The 20,721-nt window shown below is 45.1% G+C and overlaps 1 protein-coding gene across 1 annotated transcript in view; it reads right to left on the bottom strand.

The window, feature by feature from the left end:
- The window catches only part of LOC140727131 (amyloid beta precursor protein binding family B member 1-like), a 103,235-nt gene that overhangs the window by 68,448 nt on the left and 14,066 nt on the right, over positions 1-20,721 (bottom strand). The window contains 4 exon segments of the mRNA XM_073044426.1: positions 155-301; positions 2,344-2,401; positions 3,346-3,431; positions 11,053-11,109. Coding sequence (XP_072900527.1) covers positions 155-301; positions 2,344-2,401; positions 3,346-3,431; positions 11,053-11,109 — 348 coding nt within the window.

Raw genomic sequence — 20,721 nt, 5'->3', positions numbered from 1 at the left:
CAGCATCTGCAGATTTTCTCGTTTGTAATCCGATACAGATCAGGTGGAAACGTGGAGAGTGAAATAGCAGGAGTTTAATTCAGACAAGTAAAATGTCAGCACAACATCCAGGAACCCCAACCCAATTTCTGCTTCTCAATGTGTCTCCACCTACCTCACCCCAGGTGCCTGCTCCGTCGTGCAAGTTGCTCCTGTGGTAGGAGAGTTGGCGGATGCAGTTGTTGACAGCGACGCTGCTCTTCCCCGGAGCCAGGTCCTCCTCCAGCATCTCCACCCAGCCCAGCGACTGGACCGCAAAGCACTGCCAAGCAACACCACCACCGTCAGCGAGGGGATTGAGGGGAGATGGAGTTGAGGGTCAGTATGGGGCAGTCAAAGGTCAGGTCAGAGAGAGTGTCAAGGGTGGCATCAGTTTGGAGAGTGGTCAGTGGGGAAGGATTGAGAGTGTGTGTCAAGTATGGGGGGGTCATGGCTGGGGTCAGCACTTTATGAGTGCTGAACAGACCTGATGCGATACAGAGTTAACCATTTCCCCCCCCACCCCCTTTGAGAACTATGAACTATTACTATTGCTATGCTGCTAATGAGAGAGAGAGATGAAGCAGAGGCAGGAACATCTGCTACAGGAGAGAGAGAGAGAGAGAGAGAGAGAGAGAGAGAGAGAGAGAGAGAGAGAGAGAGAGAGAGAGACATTTGATTTATGTATTATGGATTCTTCCTGGATTGTTTACCTTTCGCTACAAGGACGTTACTTTGCTCGTTAACATTCCTAAGGAGACAGCAGGAGTGGCCTGATTTGATGAACATGCTCATTTTGAGTTGATGGACGGCTGATACCCCGTCAATGGGGATAAAAGACAGGTGTGGGGAGACACCCCTCAGACACACCAGTGGACACTGACTGAGTGTTGTGAACCCACAGAAAGGTGGGGGCTTCGGAGACCGAACCAGGAGATCGGTCAATAAAGCTCACAGTGTTACAGCAGGGCCGGTGGGGACTTGTGTGTGTGTCCACTCACGCCAGAGTGACGAGTCCACCACAGAAGAACGGTCTAGCTGGAGAAAGGAGGGGTCATAACTGAATGACCACAATGGTACGACGGAATCAGAATACAACAGAAGGTTTGCTGGCTGCAGCTGCTCAATCTCTCTCTCTCTCTCTCTCTCTCTCTCCAACAAATTCCAATACAACAACCACAACTACCTCAGCACACATGAACTGAACTGAACTCTATATTCTCTTATGACAATTCGTTTACCCCTAGACATTGATAGAGCTTGTTTATTGTTGTTGATTATTATTCCTACACTTCTATGTTTATTATTGCTAACCTGTTTTATATGTATATTTGCATTTTTGATACTGCATTGTGTAGTTTACTAATAAACGCCTTTAGTTTTCGGTACCACCAGACTCCAACTGATTCTTCTATTTCTGCTGGTCTATAAACCCAGTTACGGGGTATGTAACAGCGCTGGATGTCCATGACAAACGATAGGAAGAGAGCTGGGTAGGACAAGGCAGGGAGGACACAGCTGAACAAGCAGTCAGGAGAGAGTGTGAGGACGCATGGAGCCTTAAGAGGGTGGTCTGGAGATGGTACTCCCATCTAGCTGTGCTGCGAACCCGCAGTGAGCCAGTGGGAAGAGCATGCTCTCGCTCCCGGAACTCCTGGCACAGATCCGGAGTGTGGGAAGCCGGCAAAGTTAAAGCCCCAAACACCTGAACAGGAACTGACCACATAGAACTATAATCAGAACCAGCATACATCGTGAAATCTGTTAACTTAATGGCAGCAGTACAATTAAATACATGATAAATAAATATTGAGTTAAAAAAAGTATATATAAATGTCTATTAATAGCTAAGTTAAGATAAATAAAACTGAGATATAAAGTAGTGAGGTAGTGTTCATGGGTTCAATGTCTATTTAGAAATTGGATGGCAGAGGTGAAAAAGCTGTTCCTGAATGGCTGTGTGTGAGCCCATCTCTCTCTGCTCCTGCCAGTCCCAGACAAAGTGAAACCAGTGAGGCCCCTCTCCCCCAGATACAGTGAGTGCAACACCACAAAATGCTGAAGGAACTTAGCAGGTCAGGCAGCATCTATGTAGAAGAATAAACAGTCAATGTTTAGAACCAAGGCTTATCATCAGAACTGTTTATTCCTCTCCATAGATGCTGAATTCGTCCAGCATTTGTGTGTCTTACTCTGGATTTCCAGCATCTGCAGAATCTCTAGCGTTTATGAAATATAGTGAGGCACTGGATCCAAACATTCCACATACACCTGGTCAGGGATTTCCCCGGCTGGGGTAGAATTATCAAACTCCTCCGCACTCACCTTTGACTCATCCTCAATATTGATGACCCTTTTGGCATTTTCCTCATCTTCTGGGCCTCTGAAATAAGCAAAGATCAGATTTGAATTAGTTTGAAACATTTAATTAAAATATTGCCTGTTAAGAGTTGGAGCTGGGGGGTTGGGAGCTAGCAACCAGGATGCTCTCAGCAGGGAAGGGGACAATAGGTGTGAAAAAGGGACAAGTGAGAGGGAGAGGAAGGGAACAGGTGGTAGAGGAACGATTAAAGCTAAGGGTTAGCTTATTTGTCACATGTACAAGAAAACTTGTGTTGTCGATGTCAAGAACCAACAAAGTCTGAGGATGTGCTGGAGGCCGACCATTAATGGCATCAATATAGCAAACCACCAACTTGTTCCTGCCTCTGCTTCATCACTCTCTCTCATTAGCAGCATAGCAATAGTAATAGTTCATAGTTCTCAAAGGGGGGGGGGGGGGGAAATGGTTAACTCTGCATCCCATCAGCCACAAGGGGCTTCCTTTTAAGAACAGAGATGAGGAAGAATTTCCTTAGCCAGAGTGGTGAATCTATGGAGACCATAGATGTCCATAAATCTATGGAGACCATAGATGACCATAAATGTCTTTATGTACATTTAAGGCACAGATTGATAAATTCTTGATTGGTCAGAGCATGAAGGGATACGGGGGAAGGCAGGAAATAGGGGCTGAGAGGAAAAATGGTCAAGTCATGAGGAAATGGCCAGGCACTCGGTGGGCTAAGTGGCCTAACTCTGCTCCTATATCTTACGATCTTATACCTTCTCCAGAGTTGGTTTACAGTTGTAGTGAAGAAGAAATGAAGAGGAGGTGATGGAGATACCTTCTCCAGGGTTGGGTAAGAATTGGAGTGGACAAGAGATGAAGGGGAGATGAAGGAAATATCTTCTTCAGGGTTTGGTTAGAGTTAAAATGCAAAAGTTCAGTGATGATTTCCCATACCCCGACCCATTCTCAACAAGATCAGGAGTTCTTCCACGTACCGAAGATTTAATGATGCATATCGTAACGTTGCCCCCTCAAAGTCCTTCAGGCTGGTGTCTGTGGTCTCGGCTGGGGTTGGCACCTCCTGGGGGAGAAAGAATTCCCAAAGATGAAAATCTTAAACAGCAGAGTAGTAACACTATATTAGGAACACTTAAATCGGTCACGGACTTTACTCAACTGCCCACCCTTTGTGACCACAACTCCCCAACCTTTACCATAGGGAGATAGAAAATGCATGTCAAAAGGAGAATGTTATCATAGTCCTGGGGGGGGGGGGGGTTACAAATATGCAGGTAGATTGGGAAAATTAAGTTGGTGCTGATACTGGATCCCAAGAGAGAGAACTTGGAAAATGCCTATGAGATAGCTTCTTGGAGCAGCTTATGGTTGAGCCTATGAGGGGATCAGCTATTCTGGATTGGGTGTTGTGCAATGAACCAGATTTGATTAGGGAGTTTATGGTATAGGAACCCCTAGGAGGCTGTGATCATAGAATGACAGAATTCACCCTGCAATTTGAGAAGAAGTATTACAGTGGAGTAAATGGAATTGCAGAGGCTTGAGAGAGAAACTGGCCAAACTGGGAAAGGGGACACTAACAGGGATGATGGCAGAGCAGCCACGGCTGAACTTTTTGAGAGCAATTCCAAAAATGCAGGAGAGATACATCCCAAAAGAAAGTATTCTAAAGTCAGGATGACATAGCTGTGGCTGACAAGGGAAGTCAAGCCAACATAAAAGTTAAAGAGACGTCATATAATAGAGCAAAATTTAGTTAGAGGACTGGGAAGCTATTAAAAAAACAACAGAAGGCAACTAAAAAGCCACAAGGAGGGAAAAGATAAAACATGAAGGCAGGCTAGCCAATAGTCAAAGAGGATATCAAATTCATAAAGGGTAAAAGTGAGGCGACAGTAGATATCAAACCACTGGAAAATGATGCTGCAGAGGTAGTAATGGGGGACAAGGAAATGGTAGATAAACGGAATAAGTATTTTGCGTCAGTTTTATCTGTGGATGACACCAGCAGTATGCCGTAAGTTCAAGAATGCCAGGTGCAGAAGTGAGTGCAGTTGTTATTACTAAGGAGAAGTGGTTGGGAAACTGAAAGGTCTGAAGGTAGATAAGTCACCTGGACTTGATGGACTACACACAGGGTTCTGAAAGAGGTGGCTGAAGAAATTGCAGAATTATTAGGAATGATCCTTCAAAATCAATAGATTCTGAATTAGTTTCAAGAAGGGAGGGAGGCAGAAGAAAGGAGATTATAGGTCAGTTAGCCTGACCTCAGTGGTTGGGAAGATGTTGGAGTCAATTGTTAAAAAAATTCCTTAAAGAAAATCTTGCCTGACAAGTACTTTGGAATTCTTTGTACAAGCAAGATAGACAAAGGAGAGTCGTTAGATGTTGTGTTTAGTACTTGGATATTTAGAGGCCTCTGATAAAGTGCCGCACATGAGGTTGCTTAATAAGAGCCCCTGGTATTATAGTAAAGATACTAGCATGGATAGAGTATTGGCTGATTGGTAGGAGGCAAATAGTGGGAATAAATAGTGGAAGCCTTTTCTGGTTGGCTGCTGGTGACTACTGGTGTTCCACAGGGGCTGTGCTGAGACCTCTTCTTCTTATGTTATTGTCAATTATTGGATGATGGAATTGATGGCTTTTGTGGATGATATGAAGATAGGTGGAGGGGCAAGAAGTATTGAGGGGGGCAGGAAGTGCTGAGGAAGCAGGGAGACTACAGAAGGACTTAGATAAGGAGAATGGGCAAAAAAATGGCAGATGGACTACATTTTTGGTAAATGCATGGTCATGCACTTTGGTAGAAGGAATGAAAGTGTAGACTAGTTTCTAAACAGGGTAAAAATTCAAAAATCAGAGGTGACAGTGGGATAGGACAGCCCTCATGCAGAATTGCCTAAAAGTTAGCTTGCAGGTTGAGATGGTGGTGAGGAAGGCAAATACAATGTTAGTATTCATTTTGAAAGGACTAGAATACAAAAACAAGGATGTAAAGCTGAGGCTTTATAGGGCACTAGTGGGGCCCTATTCGGAGTATTGTGAGCAGTTTTGTGACTCTAACTAAAAAAGGAAATGCTGACATTGGAGATGGTTCAAAGGAGGTTCCCAAAAACGATTCCAGGAATGGAAGGCTTATCATACGAGGGGTTTTTAGATGGCTCTGGGTGTGTACTCACCGGAACTTAGAAGAATCAGGGGCGATCTCATTGAAACCTATTAATGCTGAAAGACCTAGACAGAGTGGATGTGGATGTTTCCTACGGCGGGGAATTCCACAGCCTCAGAATAGAGTGACTTACTTTTAGAAAGGAGATGAGGAAGAATTTCTGTAGCCAGGTGGTGGAGAAACTGTGGAATTCGTTGACACAGGCAGCTGGGGAAGCCAGATCAATAGGCGCATTTAAGGCATATGTTGATAGATTCTTGATTAATCAGGATGTGAAAGGTTACTGGATGAAGGCTTGAGAATGGGGCTGAGAGGGAAAATGGATCAGCCATGACGAAATGGCAGAGCAGACTCAATGGGTCAAATGGTCTAATTCTGGTTCATTGTTTTGGACAGGGATAGGAACAGGCAGGAATGGGACCCGCTCTCGGGGTCGTTACGAGGACCCGGCCTAGAAGACTGGCATGCCTTCAGGGTTTCGGGATTTCGTGGCTCTGGAGGCAGGCAGACTCGAAGCCGGTGCGACCTGGAGTGTCGTGAGAGTACACGGAAGATCGAAAGCAGCAAGCTGGCTGTTGGCTGTGTGCCCAGAGACCCGAGTTCTTTGGGCACAGAGCTTGGAAAACGCAATGCAAGACTTTTAACATCATAAATCAGTAAGTTGTTTATATCTCCCCTTTTTCTGTGAAATGGAGATACCTCTTTTTCCCTTATTAGTGAGAGACAGAGAGACTGTGGCATGTTGAATTACCGGGTGAACAAGTAGTCTTTGGGGTACTGCAAGTCTGTGTCTTTATTGATGCTTTGCTGCATGCCTGAGTGCTCGGTGGGAGGGGGTGCCGATGCTTTTTTAGCTGGTGGGGGGGGGTGATTATTGCTTTGCTGATGCTTACACGTGGGAAGGGGGAGTTGGGGGGGCTTTGGGGTTCTAGCATTTAACTATCATTCATTCTTTGGGGCACTCCTCTGGTTTCATGGATAGTTGCGAAGAAAAAGAATTTCAGAATGTATATCATATACATTTCTCTGACATTAAATGTACCTTTGAAAGAATTTCATTGGGAGAGGGGGGAATTATGATGCTACCAGGCAGGAATTTGGGAGCGTAAATTACGAACAAATGTTTCCAGGGAAAAGCAAAACGGAAATGTGGAGGTTGTTTAGGGAATACTTGCAGGGGGTTCCAGATAGGTTTGTTCCAGGGAAAGGATGGTTGGGTGAAGGAACCATGGTTGACAAGAGATGTGGAACATCTAGTCAAGAGGAAGTAAGAAGCCTACTTAAGGTTTAGGAAGCAGGGATCAGACAGGGATCCAGAGAGTTACATGGACAGAGCTCAAGAATGGACGTAGGAGAGTTGGGGGGGAAGGCCTCGGTGCACTGAATTATGGAAAACCCCAAAAGTGTTCCACAGGTTTGAGAAGAACCAGGTGAGGTCTAGAGTGAATGTAGGAGCGACCAGGGATAGAAGGGGAACCCGTGCCTGGAGGAGGTAGGGGAGGTCATTAATGAATACTTTACTTCAGTATTCACCAGTCAGAGGCACCTTGACGATTGTGAGGACAGCAGAGAACACACTGATTTGGTAAAACGTATCGATGTTAAGGAAGATGATGTATTGGAACTTCTGAAAAAGTTACGATAGATAAGCCCCCGGGGCTAGATTGGATATACCCCAGATTATTACGGGAAGAGACCGCTGCATATTTGGTGATGATTTTTTACGTCCTCACTGGATGATTGGAGGGTGGCAAATGTTATTCCTTTGTTCAAGAAAGGAGTAGGGATAACTGGGAATTATAAACCAGTGAGCCTTTGGTCTGTGGTGGATTCTTAGAGACAGGATCTATGAGCATTTGAAGAAACATAGTCAGATTAGGAATAGTCAACATGGCTTTGTGGGGGGTAGGTGATGCCACACGAGCCTGATCGATTTTTTTGAGGAAGTGACAAACTAATTGATGAAGGTAGAGCAGTGGATGTGGGGATATGGATTTTAGTAAGGTGTTCCCCACGATAAGTTCATTCAGAAAGTCAGGAGGCATGGCATCCAGGGAAACCTGGCTGTGTGGATTCAGAATTGGCTTGCCCACAGAGGGCAGAGGAGTGTATTCTGCCTGGAGGTTGGTGACCTGTGACCTGTGATCTGCAGGGAGCTGTTCTGGGACCCTTGTTCTTAGTGACTTTTAGAGATGACTTAGATGAGGAAGTGGGTTAGTATGTTCGTAAGGTTGGTGGAGTTGTGGATAGTGTAGATGGATGTGTAGGTTACAATGGGACATTGAGAGGATGCAAAAACTGCACTGAGAAGTGGCAGATGGAGTTTCATCTGGAAAAGTGTGAAGTGATTAACTTTGAAAGGTGAAATTTGAAGGCAGAATACAGGGTTAATGACAAGAGTCTTGGCAGTGTGGAAGAACAAGAGATCTTGGGGTTCACGTCCCTGGATCCCTCAAAGTAATCATGCAAGTTGAAAGGATGGTTAAGATGGCATATTATGTGTTGGCTGGGGATTACTGTGAGATAACATTGCAGCTCTATAAAACTCAGGTGAGAACACACCTGGAATATTGTTTTTGGTCTGGTCACTTCATTATAGGAAGTATGTTGAACTTTTAGAGAGGGTGCAGAGGTGTTTTGTCAGGATACTGCCAAGTTTAGAAAGCATGTCTTACAAGGAAAAGTTCAATGAGCTAGGGGTTTTCTCTTTGGAGCAAACGAGGATGAGAGGCGACACACACAAATTGCTGGATGATATCAGCAAGGCAGGCAGCATCTGTGGATAAGAGTACAAAGTTCCGGGTTGAGACTCTTCAGCAAGACTGGAGAAAAAATGCTGAGGAGTAGATATAAAAGGTGGGGGGAAGGGGAGAGAGGAACACAAGGTGGTAGGTGAAACCTGAAGGGGGAGGGTGAAGTAAAGAGCTGGGAAGTTGATTGGTGAATGAGATATAGGGCCAGAGAAGGGAAAGTCTAATAGGAGAGGACAGAAAGCCATGGCAGAAAGAAAAGGCTGGGGGGGGGGGGGGGGGGGGGGGGGAAGGTGGAGCACCAGAAGGATGGGTGGACTCGGAGATGAGGTGAGAGAGGGAAAAGGGGATGGGCAAGTTCAAGAAATTGATGTTCATGCCATCAGATTGGAGGCTACCCAAGCAGAATGCAAGATGTTGTTCCTCCAACCTAAGTGTGGCTTCATCACGATAGTAGGAGGCCATGGATGGACATATCGAAATGGGGATGGGAAGTGGAATTAAAATGGGTGACTACTAGGAGATCCTGCTTGTTATGGCTTTGTAGGTGTTCTGCGAAGCAATCTACATTGGTCTCTCCGACATACAGGAGGCCACACCGGGCACAGTTTATAACCCCAACAGACTCACAGGTGAAGTGATGCCTCACCTGGAAGGACTATTTGGGGCCCTGAATGGTAGTGAGGGAGGAGGTACAGTATAGGGGTGGGAGTAGCACTTGTTCTGCTTGCCAGGGTAAGTGCCTGGAGGGGGATCAGTGGGAAGGGGCAAATGAGGCTTCCCTTTCTCCACCATCAACACTGCCCTCAACCACATCTCTTCCATTTCACACGTCTGCTCTCAACCCATCCTCCTGCCAGGGACAGGGTTCCTCGTCCTCACCTACCACCCACCAGCTCCCACTTCTAGCACATAATTCACCGAAACCTCCGCTATCTCCAAAGGGATCCCATCACCAAGCACAGCTTTCTCACTCCCCCTGCTTTCTGCTTTCCACAGGGATCGCTCCCTAAGCGACACCCTTGCCCATTCATCCCTTCCCCCAGATCTCCCTCCTGGCACTTATCCTTGCAAGCGGAACAAGTGCTTCACCTGCTCCTACACCTCCTCCCTCACTACCATTCAGGGACCCAAACTGTCCTTCTAGGTGACACTTCACCTGTCATATACTCTGTGCAGTGCTCCCGGTATGGCCTCTTGCATATCGGTGAGATCCGAGGTGGATTGGGAGACCACTTCGCTGATCACCAATGCTCCGTCTGCCAGAAAAATCGGGATCTCCCAGTGGCCACCCATCTTAATTCCACTTCCCATTCCCATTCCGATATGTCTATCCATGGCCTCCTCCACTGTCGTGTGAGGCCCCACTTAGCTTGGAGGAATAACACCTTGCATTCCATCTGGGTAGCCTCCAGCTTGATGGCATGAATGTCAATTTCTCAAACTTATGGTAATACCCCATCTTTTCCATTTCCCATCCCCTGTTCCCTCTCTCCTTGTCTGGTCATCACCTCCCTCTCGTGTTCCTCCCCCTTTTCTTTCTGCCATGGCCTTCTGTCCTCTTCTATCAGACTCTCCCTTCTCCAGCCCTGTATCTCATCCACCAATCAACTTCCCAGTTCTTTACTTCATCTGCCTCCCTTCAGGTTTCACCTGTCACCTTGTGTTTCTCTCCCCCCACCCCCCCCACCTTTTAAATCTACTCCTCAGCTTTTTTTCTCCAGTTCTGCTGAAGGGTCTTGGCCCGAAACACCGACTGTACTTTTTTCCATAGATGCTGCCTGGCCTGCTGCATTCCTCCAGCATTTTTGTGAGCGTTGGCCGAAATTCCAGCATCTGTAGATTTTCTCTTGTTTGTGAGAGGATGAGAGGTGACTTGATAGACATGTGTAAGAGGATAAGAGGCATGGTTAGCCAGATACTTTTTCCTCGGGGTGGGTGGAAATGGTTAATACAAGTGGGCATAATTTTAAGGAGATTGCAGGAAAATATAGGGGGGAGTGTGGCGTCAGAGCTAGGGTTTTACACAGAGTGGTGGATGCATGGAAGGCGCTGCCAGGGGTTGTAGTAGACTCAGATACATTAGAGACATTTAGGAAACTCTTAGGTACATGGATGGTAGCAAAATGGAGGCTGCGTGGGACCAAAGGGTTAAATTGATCTTGGAGTAGGTTAAAAGGTTAGCATAACATGTGCCAAGGCACCTGTACTGTGCTGTACTGTTCCATCTTTGTACAGTTACATGTTCCAACTTCTGCACATTGGCTGTTTGCCTGTATTTGTTGTGTGCCGATTTTATTGTGCTTCTTTGTATTTAATTGTGAATACCCACAAGGAAATGAATCTCTGTGTTATATATTGTGACGCATATGTACTTTGATAATAAATTTACTTTGAACTTTTACTCTCCCTCAATTGGCTAAGGGAAGAGAAGTCTCTTGCTGTTTCTACCCTTAGGACCAGCTCAGTTGGGCCAAAGGGCCTGTTGTGTAACTCAGAGGCTATATAATAGTTACAAAACGGTAAACATCCCTTTGGTAAAGTCCAAACTGCAGAGATGGTTATTTACTATTTCCAGAAATTTCTCAGGACAGTTGTGTGTTGAACCTTATGTTCAGTACTGATCTGTAAAGGCTGGCAAGCTAACTATCTCCTTCACTACCCTGTCCACCTAAGTCACTCTTTTCAGGGAGCGTCAACAATGCACCCCATGGTCCCCCTGTGCACCAGCAGGTGCCGCTTACTGATGGCTGCTGACTTGCCTTCCAAACGTTGGCATCATCACACTTATCGCCTGCAGAGAAACCAGTCCACGTCAGCTGCAACAAATGACAAGGATCAGAGAATGTGAACACTGATCACATCAACAAGGAGGGACGAACAGTGAGATGGGGAGCATTTTTGGAGTTGATACTGGGGATTAACCAGATAATAACTATTCATCCACTCTACCACTCAGATTCTCCTCATCTTCAAAGCTACCTACAAAACCTTTCCTTCTTCCACTTTGCACAGAAGATCCAACACACATAAAATGCTGGAGGATCTATGGAAATGAATAAACAGTCCATGTTACTGGCCGAAACACTTCGTCAGGACTGGAGAGAAAGGGGGAGGGGAAAGAAGCCAGAACAGAGATGGGCTGGGTGGGGTGCGGTGAAGAGAACAAGCGATGAGGTTTAGATGAAGCCAGGTGGGTGATAATGAGAAACAGATTTATATCACCGGCTCGTGTTGTGAAATTTGTTAACAGCAACAGTTCAATACAATATGTAACAGAGAAATACATAAATAAATAAATCTATTATAGTATATGTATATTGAATAGATTAAAAACAAAAAAATATATATATTAAAGAAGTGAGGTAACGTCCAAGGGTTCAATGTCCATTTAGGAATCAGATGGCAGAGGGGAAGAAGCTGTTCCTGAATGGTTGAGTGTGTGCCTTCAGGCTTCTGTATCTCCTACCTGAAAAGGACATGCCCTGGGTGCTGGAGGTCCTTAATAATGGACACTGCCTTTCTGAGACACCGCTCCCTAAAGATGTCCTGGATACTTTGTAGGCTAGTACCCAAGATGGAGCTGACTAGATTTACAACCTTCTGCTGCTTCTTTCGGTCCTGTGCAGTAGCCCCTCCATACCAGACAGTGATGTAGTCTGTCAGAATGCTCTCCACGGTACAACTATAGAAGTTTTTGAGTGTACTTGTTGACACCAAATGTCTTCAAACTCCTAATGAAGTTTAGCTGCTGTCTTGCCTTCTTTATAACTGCATCAATATGTTGGGACCAGGTTAGACCCTCAGAGATCTTGACACCTAGAAACTTGAAGCTGTTCACTCTCTCCACTTCTAAACCCTCTATGAGGATTGGTAGGTGTTCCTTCGTCTTACCCTTCCTGAGTCCACAATCAGCTCTTTCATCTTATTGACGCTGAGTGCCAGGTTGTTGTTGCTGCGACACCACTCCACTAGATGGCATATCTCACTCCTGTACGCCCTCTCGTCTCCATCTGAGTTTCTACCAGCAATGGTTGTATCATCAGCAAATTTATAGATGGTATTTGAGTTATGCCTAGCCACACATTCATGTGTATATAGAGAGTAGAGCAGTGGGCTAAGCACACACCCCTGAGGTGCACCAGTATTGACTGCCAGTGAGGAGGATATGTTATCACTAATCCACACAGATTGTGGTCTTCCAGTTAGGAAGTCAAGGACCCAATTGCAGATGGAGGGACAGAGGCCAGGTTCTGTAACTTATCAATTAGGATTGTGGGAATGATGAGAAAGAGGATGATGTAAAAAGCTGGGAAATGACAACTGGAAAAGGCAAAAGGCTGGAAAAGAAGGAATCTGATAGGAGAGGAGAGTGAATCATGGAAGAAAGGGAAGGAGGAGCACCGGAGGGAGTTGATGGGCATATGAAGCAAAGTGGTAAGAGGCTGGAATGGATAATTGAAGAAGAGGGAAGGAAGAGAGAAAAAAATTACCAGACATCAGAGAATCGATATTCATGCCATCGGGTTGGAGGCTACCTATAGTGGCTCATCATGGCAGGAGGATCTCATTGATGATGTTTATGGAATGATCTAAGTGATCCAACAAAAAATGTACCTCAGAGAGCAGCTGGAATCTTGAACACAGAGCCGTAGGGGCTTGTGGAGGCTGAGACTCTCACAGCATTTAATGAACACCAATCATCAGGGTATAGATGGGTATTTTACAGTGGCATGAAAGTTGTAGGCTGAGGGGCTCACATTGGCTTCGCAGGAGAAGCCAGTGAGTGGTAGTAGATAGTTCCCTGCTACTAGTGGGGTACCACAGGGATCGGTGCTGGGTCTATATCAATGGTCTGGATGATAATGTGGTTAACTAGATTACCAGATTTGCCGATTATGCCACAAATGAGGCTGTAGTGGACAATGAGGAAGATTATTAGAGCTTGCAGTGGGATCCAACTGGAAAAATGGGCTGAAAAATGGCAGACAGAATTTGATGCACAAGTGTGAGGTGTTGCAGGTTGGTAGGACCAACCAGGACAGGTTTTACACAGTGAACAGTAGAACAAAGGGATCTACGAATGCAGGTCCACCATTCCTTGAAAGTGGCGTCACAGATAGATAGGGTCATTAAGAAAGCTTTTGGCAGTGCAGGAGTTGGGATATTATGTTATATTGAAGTTGTATATGATATTGGTGATGCCTAATTTGGAGTATCGTGTACAATTTTGATCACCCACCTACAGGAAAGATATCAATAAGATTGTAAGAGTGCAGAAGAAATTTACAAAGATGTTGCCAGGATTTGGGGACCTGAGTTATAGGGAAAGATTTAATAGGCTAGGAGTTTATTCCTTGGCACGTAGGGGAATGAGGGGAGATTTGATCATGTCATATAAAATTATGAGGGGCATAGACAGGGTAAATGTAAGCAAACTTCTTCCACTGAGGTTGGGTGAGACTACAACTGGAAGTCATGGGTTAAGGGTGAAAGGTGAAAGATGAAATATTTAAGAGGAACACAAGGGGGAACTTCTTCAATCAGAGGACGGTGAAAACGTGGAATGAGCTGCCAGTGGAAGTGGTGGATGAAAGTTCATTTTCAACACTTAAGAGAAATTTGGATAGGTACATGGATGGGAGAAGAGTGGAGGGCTACGGTCCGGGTGATGGGACTAAGCAGATCAATGGTTTGGCACAGAATAGATGGGCTGGAAGATCTGTTTCTCTGTTCTATGCCTCCATTAGCTTTGTCACATGTCCATTGAAACATTCTGTGAAATGCATCGTCTCTGTCAATCTATCACGGAAACCAGCCTCCCCTCTACTGGACACTTTCTGCTGCCCTGGGTGAAGGCAGCCAACATAATCAAAGACCTCACTCTCCACTCCGGGAGTTCAGTCTTTCTTTCAACTCCAATCCTTTTGCAGCGAAGACCAAAGTACTGAGATACCTCCAAACCGCACACAGTCTCTGACCCTTGTCACCAACATCTCCCAGGAGGAAGGGAGATCTTGGTGTGGGGTGTGGGTGGGAGGAAGAGATCACCTTGTAAAGGACTGTGTTGTGTTCACACCTACCACGGTTACAGAGGAGACTGAGTTACAAAGTGATGGAGCAAGTCAGTGGATCTCGCAGCATCTGAGGAAAGGAATTGTCTAACACTTCAGGTTGGAAGCCTGCATCTCTCAGCCACTCTGACTGAACGTCAGCACTCAAAATGAATCCATGATTGCAGAAGTTTAACTAGCATCAACTCTCTCACTACCAACACAGCCAGCCTGAAGGTTCCGTTCGTATTTTGCTTCAGAACATAGAACAGTTCAGTACAGGACAAACTGAACACCTCATGTTTGATGGCTCTGGAGTTTAGAAGAATGAGGGGATCTCATTGAAACCTATCGAATATTGAAAAGTCTAGCTAGAGTAGTTATGAAGAGGATGTCTCCAGTTGTGGGTGAGTCCGGGACCAGAGGGCACAGCCTCAGAATAAAGGACCTCGCTTTAGAACAGAGATGAGGAGGAATTTCTTTTGCCAGAGGGTGGTGAGTCTGTGGAATTCATTGCCATGGATGGCTGTGGAGGACAAGTCATTTGGGATGTTTAAAGTAGAAGCTGATAGGTCTTTGATTTAGTGGGGAGAAAAGGGAGGAGAATGGGGTTAAGAGCGATAATAAATCAGCCATGACTGAAGGGCAGAGAAGACTTGGTGGGTTGAATGGCCTAATTCTGCTTGTATACATATAAAGTACTCCCTTCTGCTCATATCCTCCATTTACTGCACTTTGAATAGTCAGTATGCAGTCTCTTAAATGCCTCTATTGCATCTGCCTCCACCACCATCCCAAGCAATGCATTCCAGGCACCCGCCACTGACCATGTAAAAAAACTTGCCCCTGACATCTCATAGAGTCACAGAGCACTACAACATATTTGGCCCATCTAGTCTGTGCTGAACCATTGAACCTGCCTAGTCCCATCAAACAATATCCAGACCATAGCACTCCATAGCCCTCTCTTCCACGTACTTACCCAAATTTCTCTTACACATTGAAATCAAACACACATTCTGCACTTCTGCTGGCAGCTCTTTCCATACTCTCACCTCCCACTGAGTGAAGTTCCCCTGCAGCTTCCTTTTAAACATTTCACCTTTCACCCTTGACCCATGACCTCTAGTTGTAGTCTCACCCAGCTTCAATGGAAAAGCCTCCTTGTTTTTACCCTATCCATATCCCTCAAAATTTTGTATACCTCTATCAAATCTCCCCTCATTCTCCTACACTTCAAAGAATATGACCATATGTCATTGGAGCAGAATTAGACTACTTGCACCACTGAGTCAGCGCTGCCATTTCATCATGGCTGATCCATTTCCCTTTCAGCCCCAGTCTCCTGTCTTCTTTCAGTATCCCTTCATGCCCTGACTAATCAAGAATCTATAAACCTCTGGCTTAAATATACATAAAGACTTGGCCTCCACAGCCACCTGTGGCAACAAATTCCGCAGATACACCACCCTCTGGCTAAAGATATTCCTACTCATCTCCGTTCTAAAAGGACCTTCCTCTATTCTGAGGTTGTGTCCTCTGGCCTTAGTCTCGCCCACTACAGGAAACATCCTCTGCATATCCATTTTATCAAGGTCCAGAGCCACTAAATGTTCCTCTTACAACAAGCCTTTCAATCCTGGAATCAATTCCGTGAAACTGCTCTGAACTTTCTCCAATGTCAGCACATCCTTTCTTAGATCGGGGGCCCAAAACTGCTCACAATACTCCAAGTGAGGTCTCACCAGTGCTTTATCGTCTCTACATTGCATCCTTGCTTTTATATTCCAGTTTTCTCGAAATGAATGCTGAAATCACATTTGCCTTCCTCATCACAACTCAACCTGCAAGTTAACCTTTAGGGAATCCTGCACAGGGACTTTCACACTCCTTTGTACCTCAGATTTTTGAATATTCTCTCTATTCAGAAAATAGTCCACCCTTTTATTTCATACACTTTCCGACACTGTATTCCATCTGCCACTTCTTTGCCCATTCTCCTAACCTGTCAAGGTCCTTCTACAGTGGTCCCAACACAGAGTCCTGTGAAACACCAGTAGTCACTGGTGTTACAGTAGCCAAACAGAAAAAGCTCCCTTTATTCTCACTATTTGTCTCCTGCCAATCAGCCAATGCTTTATCCATGCTAGTACCTTTCCTGTAATAACATGGGCTCGTAATGTATTAAGCAACCTCATGTGTAGCATCTTGTCAAAGGCCTTCTGAAAATCCAAGGACACAGCATTCACTGATTCTCCTTTGTCTATCCTGCTTGCCTTTTCTTCAAAGAATTCCAACAGATCTTTTAGGCAAGATTTTCCCTTCAGGAAACCGTGCTGACTACGGCAACAGACAATAGACAGTAGGTGCAGGAGTAGGCCATTCGGCCCTTCTAGCCAGCACCCGCCATTCACTGTGATCATGGCTGATCATCCACAATCAGTACCCTGTTCCTGCCCTCTCCCCATATCCCTTGACCCCGCTATCTATAAGAGCTCTATCTAACTCTCTCTTGAATGCATCCAGAGACTTGGCCTCCACTGCCTTCTGGGGCAGAGCATTCCACATATCCACCACTCTCTGGGTGAAAAAGTTTTTCTGCATCTCTGTTCTAAATGGACTACCCCTTATTCTTAAACTGTGGCCTCTAGGTTTGGACTCACCCATCAGCGGGAACATGCTTCCTGCCTCCAGCGTGTCCAATCCCTTAATAATCTTATATGTTTCAATCAGATCCCCTCTCATCCTTCTAAATTCCAGTGTATACAAGCCCAGTCGCTCCAATCTTTCAACATATGACAGTCCCGCCATTCCGGGAATTAACTTTGTGAACCTACGCTGCACTCCCTCAATAGCAAGAATGTCCTTCCTCAAATTTGGAGACCAAAACTGCACACAGTACTCCAGGTGTGGTCTCACCACAGCCCTGTACAGCTGCAGAAGGACCTCTTTACTCCTATACTCAATTCCTCTTGTTATAAAAGCCAGCATGCCATTAGCTTTCTTCACTGCCTGCTGTACCTGCATGCTTGCTTTCATTGACTGATGTACAAGAACACCTAGATCTCGTTGTACTTCCCCTTTTCCTAACTTGACTCCATTTAGATAGTAATCTGCCTTCCTGTTCTTGCCACCAAAGTGGATAACCTCACATTTATCCACATTAAACTGCATCTGCCATACATTTGCCCACTCACCCAACCTGTCCAAGTCACCCTGCATTCTCATAACATCCTCCTGACATTTCACACTGCTACCCAGCTTTGTGTCATCAGCAAATTTGCTAATGTTACTTTTAATCCCTTCATCTAAATCATTAATGTATATTGTAAACAGAGGCGGTCCCAGCACCGAACCTTGCGGTACCCCACTGGTCACAGCCTGCCATTCCGAAAGGGACCCGTTAATCACTACTCTTTGTTTCCTGTCAGCCAGCCAATTTTCAATCCATGTCAGTACTCTGCCCCCAATACCATGTGCCCTAATTTTGCCCACTAATCTCCTATGTGGGACTTTATCAAAAGCTTTCTGGAAGTCCAGGTACACTACATCCACTGGCTCTCCCTTGTCCATTTTCATGGTTACATCCTCAAAAAATTCCAGAAAATTAGTCAAGCACGATTTTCCCTTCATAAATCCATGCTGACTCGGACTGATCCTTCTACTGCTATCCAAATGTGTCGTAATTTCCTCTTTTATAATTGACTCCAGCATCTTTCCCACCACTGACATCAGGCTAACCGGTCTATAATTCCGTTTTCTCTCTCCCTCCTTTCTTGAAAAGTGGGACAACAATAGCCACCCTCCAATCAGCAGGAACTGTTCTTGAATCTATAGAACATTGGAAAATGATTACCAATGCGTCCACGATTTCTAGAGCCACCTCTTTAAGTACCCTGCGATGCAGACCATCAGGTCCCAGGGACTTATCAGCCTTCAGACTCAACAGTCTATCCAACACCTTTTCTTGCCTAATATAAATTTCCTTCAGTTCATCCTTTACCCTAGTGCCTTTGGCCACTATATTATCATTTATATTATATTATACTATTTGGCCTATATTATCATGTGCCAGCAAATACCCGGAGACCACAGCCTTAACAACTGACTCCCACATCTTTCCAGCCAGTGTTCAAACTAACTGGCCTATAATTTCCTTTCATCTGCCTCTCTCCCTTCTTGAAGAGTGCAGTGCCATTTGTAATTTTGCAGTCCTCCGGAGCTAATCTAGAATCAACCGGTTCTTGAAAGATCATTACTATTGTCTCCCCAATCTCTTCAGCCACCTTTTTTAGAAGCCTGGGGTGTATGCCATCTGGTCCGGGTGATTTATCTACCTTCAGACCTTTCAGTTTCCCAAGAACCTTCTCTCTAGTTATGGTAACTTCACACACTTCATGCCAGCTGATAACTGGAACTTCCACCGTGCTAACAGTGTGTTCCACAGTAAATACTGATGCAAAATACTTTTTCAGTTCATTTGCCATTTCATTGTCCCCCATTACACTACCTCTCCAGCATTGTTTTCCAGCAGTCCAATATCCACTCTCACTTCTCCTTTACACTTTACATATCTGAAGAAACTTTTGGTATCCTCTTTAATATTATTGGCTGGCTTACTTTCGAATTCCATCTTTACCTTCTTTATGACTTTTTTAGTTGCCAACTGTTGGTATTTAAAAGGTTCCCAATCCTCTAACTTGCCACTAATTTTTGCTCTATTATATGCCCTTCTCTTTGGTTTATATGTTGGCGTTGACTTCTCTTGTTTGCTATGGTTGTGTCATCTTCCTTTTTGGAAAGTATATATCCTGCGCCTTCCGAATTGCTTCCAGGAATTCCAGCCATTGCTGCTCTGCCATCATTTCTGTCAGTGTTCTTTTCCAACCAATTCTGGTCCTCTCCTCTCTCATGCCTCTGTAGCTTCTCCTTCTCAAACTTCAGGGTCAATTCGATATTATGATCACTTTCTCCTAAGCTCTCTAATCAATTCTGGTTCATTGCACAACACCCAGTCCAGAATAGCTGATCCTCTGGTGGGCTCACCATGAGCTGCTCTAAAAGGCCATCTCATAAGCACTCTAGAAATTCCCCTTCCTGGAATCCAGCACCAACCTGACTTCCCCAGTATGCACGTAACTCCCAGTATACGGAACCTCGTCACTCATCCTACCAATATCATTGGTACCTACATGAACCACGACTTCCGGCTGTTCACTGTCCCACTTAAGAATGCTGAGGACTCAATTGGAGTTATCTTGCTTCCTGGGTGCCTGGGAGGCAACATACCATCTGGGAATCTCATTCTTGCCCACAGAACCTTCTGTCCATTCATCTAGTTAACTAATCCCCATTCACCATGGCGTGCCTCTTCTCCCCCTGTTCTGAGTCTCAGAGGCAGACTCAGTGCCAGAGACCCGATCACTGTAACTCTCTTCTGTTATCTCCCCTGAGAGTATTCAAAGTAATATACCTATTGTTGAGGGGGATGGCCACACTGGCTCTGCATAGGCTCCTTAACCCTTTTCCACTTCCTGATTGTCACCCCATTTCCTGTGTCCTGCAGCTTGGGCATAACTACCTCTCTATAAGTCCTCTCTCAGCCTCCTGAATGATCTGGAGTTCATCTAGTTCCAGCTCCAACTCCTTAACGTGATTTGTTAGAAGCTGCAGCTGGATACACTTCTCGCAGATGCAGTTGTCAGGAACACTGTAAGTATCCATGTCTTCCCACATCACACAAGAGGAGCATTTCACTAGCCCCACTGTCCCTAGCTGAGAAGATACAAAGAGAACGAAATACAATTTGAGCGTTTCTTTCCTTTGCTTTCTCTGGGTGAAGCCTCGAAGAGCTAAAGCTGAAAGATCACCACTCAGATCATGGCTACTGCGCTTGCCCCTCCTTCCTTTAATTTACTCTTACTGATCAATCGCAGTTGCTGAACGGTTGTTGGTCAAAGCTCTATAACACTGCTGCCTTTCATCCTCGGGTGGTGGACCTGATTGAAGTTCCCTCCTCTCCATATTCTCATTGTTCGGATTGGCTGCTGTTCAAAGCTCTATTCCCCTTTTTTCTTATACTCGTCAAGTACCTCATTTGTTCCTCCCTGCCTATACCTGCTATCCACCTCCTTTCTTTTCTTGATCAGCGCCTCAATATCTCTCGAAAACCAAGGTTCCCTGCACTTATCCGTGCCTTTTATTCTGACAGGAGCATACAAACTCTGTACTCTCAAAACCTGCTGTTCTAAATCCCGAGGATGATGGATGGTCTATAATATAAATATATATATAAATAAAAAAGATAACTTTATATATATAAAACCATTATATTATATAACTTATTCCTCAGTTCCACCCATAGTGTCACTTGACCAG

This window comes from Hemitrygon akajei, chromosome 4 (genome assembly GCF_048418815.1).
Source record: "Hemitrygon akajei chromosome 4, sHemAka1.3, whole genome shotgun sequence".
Lineage (NCBI taxonomy): Eukaryota > Metazoa > Chordata > Chondrichthyes > Myliobatiformes > Dasyatidae > Hemitrygon > Hemitrygon akajei.
This window is presented reverse-complemented; position numbering and strand designations above follow the sequence as displayed.